Source organism: Cryptomeria japonica, chromosome 5 (genome assembly GCF_030272615.1).
Source record: "Cryptomeria japonica chromosome 5, Sugi_1.0, whole genome shotgun sequence".
Taxonomy (NCBI): Eukaryota; Viridiplantae; Streptophyta; class Pinopsida; order Cupressales; family Cupressaceae; genus Cryptomeria; species Cryptomeria japonica.
The window spans coordinates 147140747-147151356 of record NC_081409.1 but is presented as its reverse complement, the minus strand read 5'-3'; the positions used below and the strand labels follow the sequence as shown (position 1 = coordinate 147151356).

Genomic DNA, 10610 nt, shown 5'->3' with positions numbered 1-10610 from the left:
AAAGGATAGTGCATATGTGACAAAACAAAATTAGGTTATGCATGTCAACTACAAATAATTCAATATTTTGTTAAAACTAACTACCATTGGTTCAAAGATTTTCCAAAGGTATGGTCACCATACTAGATCGTCAACCTATGTCAGCATCTTTGTTGATGAGTGTGTTACAAATTGGCCCATACGTATCCCTCTCCCTCTCCCTCTATATCTCTATATCTCTTCTTTTGTATCTCTCTATATGTGTCTCCCCCTCTACATCTATATCTCTCTTTATTTTTCTCACTCTTCCTCTCTTTATATATCTTCACCTACCTCTCTCTCTCTCTCTCTCTCTCTCTCTCTCTCTCTCTCTCTCTCTCTCTCTAGACATGTCTCACTCTCTTATCTATCCATAACTCTCCCTCTCTAACTATTGCAAACATGACATGAGCCTATTGGTAATGGAGTCCAACTAACTTCTTGATTCAAAGGTTTTCTCTCACTTATGTTTCATTCCCTATAAATGAATGCACAATTTATTTTTAAAAGTCATCACTTTCTTCGTTGGGACCATTGTTGCATAAACAAAATTGCTTTTTAAAAGGTCTACCAATTGACCTCATGTACTACACAAATGTATGCTAAAAAAGAGCAAAAGAAATTCATGATTAACCTTCCATACCTCTTCAAGATACCCATTGCACACCAAGGTCCAATTGCTAGTCTATAAAATGTTGTCTAGAAATATTCTTCATGATATGCAATTTCCAAACTTACAACTTCATGGGCTATAATATCAAAAGATGAAAAACAAATTACATAATCAAAATAAAAAATAATTTACCTTTTTGAAATATTTATTTTATTTTTAACTAATAAATTTTGCATAATTGTCTTTATTTTTAATATTTTATTTGAGGCTTGTTAATGCGCCTTCAAGGGTTAATCCTTCAAATGCATCGTCTAACATGAAGAGTTGGCAAAAGACTGATCATAGATGGGTTGAAATTAACTTTGATGGGGCGTTAAAAGGTAATTTGGGTTCTTTAGGTGCGAGTTGTATTGCCAAAGATGAAAATGGGAAAATTATAGCGTTTGGAGCTCAAAAATTGGAAAATGGCACAAATAATGAAATAAAAGTGAAAGCAATCTTGGTATTCACATTTCAATGTGAATTTTACATCTGGAATGCGACTCTCAAATTATTGTTAAGGCAATTGTGAATGGGGAGGCTCAAAATCAAAAAATTGAATAAATTCATAACTCATTAATTCCAAACTAAGGCAATTTCAAAATGTTAAAATTAACCATGTCAAAAGAGGGGTAATGAAGATGCAAATTTTCTTTCAAATTTGGGTGTCGAGGGTGCATATGCCTTGTGTCTGTGGGGAGACATCCCTGATGAATTTCTTTGCATAGGGTGAATTGAATGATTATAAAAGGTAGCAACACATAGTGGTAGAGGGACACGTCTATTCTGGCTCCAAAACGGCAGTACGGATTGACTAACACGCGTGTTAGTCGCGCGTTTTACACCGTCGATTTTGCAATAAACGACTGCAATTGACTAACCTGTCGCTAACACGCTCTATGAAAGGTCTGTTTTGGAACCAGAATAGCTTCAGCCGTAACAGAGAAACGCTTATAGATTATTGTTATCTCGAGGCAGGTGCGTAGATGTTGGTTTAGTGCAGGTGAAGTATGCAGGTGTTGCAGAGACATGATGGCTCAAGCAGGGGAAACGAGCTATCTCTATGAAGATTTGACTTTAAGTTTGAGGGCAGTTGATATTCAATCACCATTCAAACATAGGTGTTACGATCGGGAAAGTAAATTGCTAAAGTCGCCCCTGTTTTCAGATATGGAGGCAAACTTTTCTTTGCATGAGAAATATCTTCAAGATTGAGGATCTGAAGTTCCTCAGAATGGTGGATGCCTTTTTAGGGGAGCAGTACATGGCTTCTAATTTTCGATACGGGACTAATGTGGATGTGGCCTCTGTATTTTTTGTGTGGTGTTTGGAATTGGGCAACAAGGAGGACGTAAAGTGGGTGGTGCAGGAGTGCATAAAGGAAGAGTGGAAATTTGGCATGGATACATTTATGGTCATGGCCCGTCCAAGTGCGAGGTTTATTATCAAAAGCGGAGAGTGGCTTCATGTTGTAGGGTTTGAACCCCCTCTATGGTCATTCCTAATTTAGGGTGTTGACTACAACCAGGAGAAATGTAGGTGTGATGCTCAAAATGGTTGGGATCACATCAAGAACTACTTGCATGAGAGAGAACACATGGTTCAGGCACCGAATGTGGGAGACCAGAAAAAAGATAAGCAGAAGCTGACATTCAGAAAGGAGGATTACTGGGTGAGTCAAGGAAAGCCAAATGTTTGAATAGATGCTTTGGAATGTAGATTGATATTAGTTAGATTATCGGGGTTGATAGGGTATGGATGTGGTTTAGTGTAAACATGTTAGTTTTGAATCGTACTTGTTAAATCCAGGTTTTGTTTGTGGTCAGTCGGATAATGTAGGGGATTGTAACAGAATCAGGGAGCATGAGTTTATCAAGGCAAAAGGAGGCCCCTTTTTTTTTTAATGAATGTATAATTTTTTTTTGTTTTTAATATCAATATAATACAATATTTATCAATCGAGAAAAAAATATATTTTATTTGAAATATAATTACTTTTTAAAATTAATTTTTTTATAATATTTTATTTTTAATATTGAGTTTATTTATAATATTTTATTTTTAATATTGAGTTTATCTTTCTTAATATTGTTTGTAATATATTAAATATATTTTTTAATTATATATTTCTTAATATTTTAATTATAATTAATTAAAGAATTACTTTTATCATTTTATTTAATTATTAATTAGCTTAATAAGTTTAATTATTATTACTAATTTTTTAAAAATATTATTTGGATTTTGATATATTCTAACTTTGCATTTAATTTATTCTATTTTAATTTTTAATTAAATTCAATTTAAAAATTTATTTTAATTATCTTTCATTATATATTTTTAAAATTAATATGTTTGATTACTTGTAACCCCGAGTAAAATATAAAATTATATTAATTTTTACTATTACACAACTTAATATTTAAGCTGAGCAAGTTTTGCTTGCTTAACTAATTGTGCTTTTTAATAAACAAATGATTATAGTTTGAATATAATACAAAATATGTTTGATTTCAATATTTCTTAGTATAAATCTCCTCCTTTCTCTCTCACTCTTGCTATAATTTTAGCTCTTCAACTCCCCCCTCTCTCTATATATATCACCCCCTCTATCTCTCTATATCTCTACAATCTATATCACTCCCTCTCTAGCTATTGAGCTATATGTCCCTCTCCATCTCCCCCTCTATATCTTATTATATCTTGATCTCTCTATTTATCTATCTCATCATCTATATCTACCTCTATCTCCCCGTCTCCCTCTTCTATATCTGTCCATCTTTATCTTTATCTCTCACTCTAACAATCTCTATCTATTTCTCCCTCTTCTCTCTACCTCCATCTTCCTCTCTCCCCCTCTATCTCTAGACATAAGTCCCTCTATTTATCAATCATCACTCTCTCTCCCTCTCCCTCTTCCCAGACCTCTATATCTATGTCTCTTCGCCCTTCTATCTCCGTCCCTCCATATATCTTCTTTAATCTCTTCTCTTAGATCTCTATCTCATCTTCTCCGCATCTCTCTCTACCCCTATATATCTCTCTACTTATCTCTATATATCAATTCTCGTCTCTATCTTTATCTTTATATCTACTCGAAACTAACTACACTATTAGCAAAAACTGCAAAAACTTGACACATTATGTCTCTTGTTTTTAATGCATACTCATTATAAACCATGTCCTACAATTATTATCCACGAGAAATAGAAACACGCCCAAAACTATCTTTATCTATACTAAAACAATAGATAAAACAAAATCAAATGATGGAATGTTATCTTACTCTAAAGCAAATGTTAAACTTTTCTAGAACAGCATTTAAATTGGCAATAAAAACAAAACAAGAGGGATCACAAAGCCCACAAACATCTCTTAGCCATCTTACGCAAGATGGTAAGAGATGTGAATGGATCATAAAAGTCTGTCCCATTACCAATACATCTTTTTTGAGATAATTGATTGACAAGAACTTTTTCCAGATATTGTATATATGCCTACCTGGAGATGGTTTAAGTTGAACAAATAAGAAAACAATCGATTAGTGTAGGGTTGAAGAGGTCAATCCTTTAATTGACTTCAAATCCTCCTCGCAAGAATAAATCGTCAATAGACTGGTATTACAGGCAGGCAGCCTGTTATCCTTTTCCTCTAGCTGTCATAAACAATTTAGAAGAACAACAATTAACAGTCCACTTGGCCATAATATGACGTTATTGAAGCTTCCCTGCTCTTTGCAGAAATGATCGCCACAATTCCCTTGAGGGGAAATTAGTTTGTTATTTGAACAGAGAGAGAATGTTGCAGATCCCCTATGCGAAAGAGGTGAGAACCCACAGGCAGATTCCTATTGCCAGCTTTATCAACAATGCTGAGATCCTTGCATACATCAACGTTAAAATGAACTCTTTCCCTGGCTCCTGAAGTGATATGGACCTTATGGAAGCCAAGCAATTGCTTCTTTGGAGAATGGTGCTTTGGTGGAGGTGTCGAGAACAAGAATATCACATGACTTCCATCTCTAGGACCAACATTGTTCACATCAACCTGAACATCCATTTGCAGTTTCTGACAATTAATTTGGGTTATTTGAACAGTCTCACAGGAAAAATTTGATTTTTTCTGGGCAAAAGCAAGTTTGTCATCCATAGGAAGAGATACCAGCTTAGGTGCCTGAACCAGAGTGTATTTGAAGCTTGTATAACTCAGACCATCGCCAAACATGTAAACAGTTTTTCCAGTGTAGAACCTGTAAGTTCGGCCAGGATATCCTGTGGCTGGATCTGGCCTCATGTTCATGTTAATCATGGGAATCTTAACAAACTCTTGTGGATACCAAGTCATAGGCAATCTACCACCTGAAAGAACAAAGGCTGGCACATGCATCAGTTGCCAACCTTGCATACCCAGATAAATAAGGCTTAAGCTTTTATGCATAAATAAAGAATGATTCTGCAATTAACGTAATTGTTCCAAAAATTCCAAATTTAGTGATCATTTGATTGGTGCTTGATTGGGGTTTAACCTAACATCTGCAACAAGCTTTTCAGTAATCCCAGCTCTTTTTTGAGTTCAAATCTTGATTTTACCTTCATACACTAACCACATGCAAGTAAAGTGAAGCAAACAGAGTCGATTCAAGATATATCTTTCAAGAAAGAGATTCTCGTCTCCTAGAATATTTTGCAGCCAAAACGCAAATATGAATCTGTTTTCTGATATTTGATTGCGCAAAAAAGAAAATCACACATATATTTACCAGGATTGTATCGTCCAAAAATAACATCTGCAATGGCTATTCCTCCAGCTTGTCCTGGATAGCCCACCCAGATGATGCCTGCAATTTTGTCTTCATCCTTTGCAAATGATATATCGCAAGGACCCCCTGACATGATCACAAGGACTACTGGTCCCTTTGATGCATTTGCAACTTCGGAAACCAGCTGTTGTTGCTGGCCAGGTAATAATAAACTTATTCTATCTCGTCCTTCTGTCTCTAATGTCTGATCTCCACCTACAATTAACACGGTTGCATCTGCTTCAGTTGCTGCCTTAACTGCTGCACCTAAGAAACCATTTCCAGCGCATGCTACATTTGCACAACCTGGGGCGTAGAGGATTGAACTGTATGCTGAAAGCCCCTGGAGAGGTGTTGTATACTTGCATGGAATACCTGACCACAATGACCAAGACAGATAGACTAAGAATCACATTGATTGCAATGTACCTATGCTATATTCTACAAATAGAGACACTTAAATCTCATACTTTCCGAACCAATGAGCAAATGAGAGTAGCTGTATTTCGGCCGTTGACATCAGGGGGAAAAAATGAAATATTAAGGTCATGAATGAAGGTCAGGGCACATGATAATCAAGAACTACACTGCAAAAGTATGTCAAAACCTGGTAATAGACTGCTTTGTATATGGGCACAAACTATCTATTTCCACATGTTCCAAGATGTGTTTATGTGCAAACACTGAACACACACTGCATTTCTGATTCCGATTATAAGCACTTCCACATGTGTGGGTTACTTATACAGACTGTATATAGTCAAGTTCGGATTCTTTTATTGCATTAGTTTCCTTGAGAATCATTGCATAAATGGGTACCTTCATAATCGCCAATCATGACTTTGGTGGCATTTGCATTGGGTCCAACAACAGCCAAAGAACTAATCTTGTTTGCAGCTAATGGTAATGTACCATCATTCTTCAGCAGAACTATCCCCTGCCTGGCAGCATCTAAAGCAAGTTCTTGATGCTTCTCAGTACACACATCCTTAGGTCCCAGGTTCCCGTATGGTTGGTTGGCAGGATCCCCATCAAACCAGCCAAGTCTCATCAATGTGGTGAAGGTGTTGACCAGAGCTTGATCAAGCAGGGACTCGTCCACTTTGCCTGCTTTCACAGCTGATTCTGTGTATTTCCCCAGGAAAGATCCACAGTCCAGATCTAGCCCTGGGTTCATATCCAAGCCAATGCAAACATATAATTCTTCATGTATGAATCACAAGTTAAGCTTTTGGAAATCACGTATTTTATGTAACAAGAATTGCCTACCCGCTTTTATCACGTCGGCAACTGCATCTTCAGGAGTGGATGCATAGTGCTGGGAATTGTATAACACATCGACCGAATCACAGTCGGAGACAATATATCTGAAAAGAAGAAGCCACATAACGTCCACGAGGCCAAAGAATTTGAATGTTGATATGAGTGTTGGGAAAACAGAGGAATTTGAATGTTGATAGGACTTTTACCCGTTTAATTTCCATTCGCCTCTGATAGTCCCTCTAAGCAGATCTTTGTCTGCGCAGGTTGGGACACCGTTCACTTTGTTGTAAGAGCACATAACACTGGCCACGTTGCCATCCAAGACGCAGCTTTTAAAGGGAGGATTGAATGTGTCCTCCAAATCTTGCAGTGTGACCTGGACGAGAGAAGGAGGAGTTCTGTTTTAATGGGCATAGAGGCCAAAAAATAAAAAGTGGACGGTTTGATGCAGGCACGAGGGTTCCAATTCTACTGCATCTCTTAATATAAGAGGTAGAAAACAGAAAAATTATAAGAGGTCTTTTATGTTGCCGAGCCCAACCCATTTTTTTCTACGAGAAACTTCACATGGTGATTTACCTGCAAATTACATGAAATCTATTCACATTCTCTTATTGCAAATGCTTCAGGTGCGTGGCAGAGCATCACAACTTACCGGGATGTTCTAGTGACATTTTAATTGTTAAAAAAAAATGGATGGCATCAAGCCCAAAACCAGATGAGTCCATCAATCTAACTAAAAAGACAGGGAAAGGCAGATTCCAAGTAATTATGTATTTCCTTTGAAAAAAGGAAAAGCCAAAAAACTGGCGTGGAGCCCGTAAATTTGAAAAATCGTGGCGAGATGGGGAAAAAGCAAAATGTTATGCGTGCACCTTAGCGTCGAAGGTGTCACTTTGAACCCCATTCCAGTTGTCCAAGTCGTAGGCAGTATAATGCTTACAGCAGGATGCAACCTTGAGTCGGTTGGAGTCAGATCCGTCGGTGTCCTGCAAACCACGGACATAGCTGGAAGCATATTTAGCTGTGAGAACTGGGTCTTCGCCGGGCGTTTCTTGGCCGCGGCCCCATCTCGGGTCACGGAATATGTTAACGTTAGGGCTCCAGAATGTCAGCCCTGCCAGCCCCACATTATGCATGGCCCGGGCCTCTGTCGACACAACCTGCACATTAAAACATAAATATACTCTGTAAGGATAGCCCATATGAAAGTTGCAGCGTCGATTAAAGATAGCTCATGTGAAAATTCTTTGGTTTTCAAACCCACTTTCAATGCAGTTGTGTTCTAAGAACAAGCTCTATTAAGTAGGGCGTTGATTCATTCCAGTTCCACAGCGCTTCAATGAATGAATGAAAGATTTTTAATAACAATTAGGAAGTTTTAAAAAAAAAAAATTGATTCAGTGTCGTAATTTTTAAGGTGTTTTCATAATTGGTACAGATGTTACTACAATTTCATGTCTCTACCACTCTTTTGTTATAAAATTAGTTATTTTTTTTTCTTTTTCTTTTATACGTAAATTTTATATCTACATTGAGCTATCAACATTTTTGTTTTTTATTTAATATTTGATTATATATAGATTTTGTCTTCATGATTTCTGGTGAAGTTAAATTCATTGGTATAGGAAGCTTTTTTTTTTTTTTTTTTGGTCCATGTGATATTTCTTAAAAATATTTCACATTTCACATATCTTTTTATTGGTATAGAAAGTTTTTTTGTCTTGTTTTTTATATCCATGTGATATTTCTTAGAAACATTTCACATATCTTTTTATTTTCTCATTAAGACACTCAGACATATTAATATCTCACTTGGTCACCCATTTATCATTCTTCATCCATTTATTATTTCTTCTATTTAACTCTTCCTCCATAATTAACTTAGATCAGCAATGGTTCTCCATATTTTGAATCTTCTTTAGATAATAGTCAAAACAGTAACCACTTATTCAAAGAGAAGATATTTATTTCATTCAATAAAATCTCTTATAGAACAATAGTCTTAATATTGAAGCTGCTTTTGATTAGATGTTCTTTCTACTGTCTTCATTTTTTGACATGTTTATGTTTCAAATTTCATAAATTTATATCTATAAAGATATAATAAATTATTAATTAACCCAAAAAAATATTATCCGAATTTGATGGAAAAGTTTTTACACAATTGAATTTAGAAACCAATTACAATCAACATCGAACTGTGAAAATCTCCTTGGAGACCTAAAACATATCTAGGAACTTTAATTAATCCTACGCAGATATTACAATTGTCACGGTTTCATTTAGATTCGGTCGTGCATTCTGACTACCACTAGGCAGTACTCTTACGGTTCTACCTAAAAGATCACTAAACACATTTCTTACATAGAGCTCTAGCTCTGAATGCATTTATCAATGGCGATCAACCTATCTGGGCATTCACTAGTTATCAGGAAAACATTAGGGAGGATGGGATTTCCTACTCAATCAACGAATATGCTCGATCTGTTCGTTCCCTGTGCGCTATAAGGAATGGCATTATTTATTATGAATAGGGCCTAGTTGAAGGGTGACACTATCAATTGTTTACAGACCACATCATTCATTCTTGAGTTACTGTGCGGTAATCTCGGCAAAACAAGTCATGATCACTGGCAATGGAAAACCTTAGGGCTTTAATGGGTTCAGATTCGCTTTAAGTAATAAACCAATGGTCATTGTAGCGTGGATCCAAGCTATTTTAATTGAAACTGGCCAACAAAATAGGAAAATCTCTTATTGGGTACATTCAAAATCAAATCGATGTAGATTTATGGTCTATTCTGATTTTCAGTCTCTGTAACTATTCTGAACTGGCACGAAAAATTTCAGAATCAGCCTTTCATCTTACAACTATAAGTTGAAAAACCTATACATATTCCAATCACCCAATTGCTAAAAATCACTAGGTTCATTTATCTCAACAATACAATAACACGAATCCTGATTCCATGGAAGCCCAAACACACCACAGTTTGTTAAATCAAAATAGTAAGAGCATTAGTGGCGCTTGAATACGAACCTGGCCGATGGCTTCCCAGAGAGAGGCATTGAAGGAAGCTGCAGTGAGAATGACTTGAGGGAAACTGGTAGCACCGGGAACCCTGCCCCCAAATCGAGTCCCGGGGCCTGCATTTGATACTCCATGCAGTGCTTCAGACCTCCAATTATACGCAGGAATGCCAAGCCTGGGAACAGCACTGGCTGCATTAACCAGCTGCTGAACTTTCTCTTGCAATGTGAGGCGCCCAATGAGGTCCTTCACTCTGTCCCCAACAGTCAGCGAGGGGCTGCAAAAGGGAAATGAGCTCAGCCCAGCCCTAACATCACAGGGAAAGGCTGGACCCGAATGGGCAAACGAGACGTTGCCGGTTCCATCACTCGAATTGAAAAAAAATAAAAAGAGGGCTCCGTTCAGCATCAGGACAATGAGAACTAAAACAGCCACTGATTTTTCCATTACAGTGAAAAAAGTATAGAGAACAATAATTATTAAAAAATTGGGCATGTGGATTTAACAGTTCTATTTCCAGAGAGAAGAGGGGCGACTCATTCTCTGCACCTATCTTATGCACTCAATTTTTCCACTGGTAAATTAGTCAGCTCATTTTCAGTGGCAAGAGTAAAATTATAATAAGATAGCTTACATTGGAAAACTAATAGAAGATGCCGAACGGTGTGTAAACACTATTTTAATATAAAATGTAAATAAATTGTTATTAGCTATGGTTTTTTTAATTGAATAAATGCAATAATAATATAAATAAGGGCAGCAACAAGCTGTTGAGAACAGAACAAAAAGGCTGTTCAAGTAGCAAATTACAAAGCTGCATTCAACAAGAGGCAGCATTACAAATC

General features: G+C 36.6%; 1 protein-coding gene across 4 annotated transcripts; it reads right to left on the bottom strand.

Moving 5' to 3' along the window:
- Window positions 1–4102: 4102 nt before the first annotated feature.
- On the bottom strand, window positions 4103–10353 carry LOC131067617 (beta-xylosidase/alpha-L-arabinofuranosidase 1). 4 transcript variants are annotated; one of them, XM_059221293.1, is made up of 7 exons: window positions 9775–10353; window positions 7607–7894; window positions 6938–7107; window positions 6738–6835; window positions 6288–6635; window positions 5430–5843; window positions 4103–5067 (listed from the first exon to the last, which is right to left on the bottom strand). In XM_059221293.1, the coding sequence occupies exons 1-7, from the start codon at window positions 10258–10260 to the stop codon at window positions 4442–4444; spliced, it is 2430 nt and encodes an 809-aa protein (XP_059077276.1). In that variant the 5' UTR covers window positions 10261–10353; the 3' UTR covers window positions 4103–4441. The 4 variants fall into 4 exon arrangements, with proteins under 4 accessions (XP_059077276.1, XP_059077277.1, XP_057858679.2 ...); XM_059221294.1 differs by having other exon boundaries at window positions 4103–5043; XM_058002696.2 differs by having other exon boundaries at window positions 4103–5028; window positions 9775–10351.
- Between the last annotated feature and the right edge of the window lie 257 nt (window positions 10354–10610).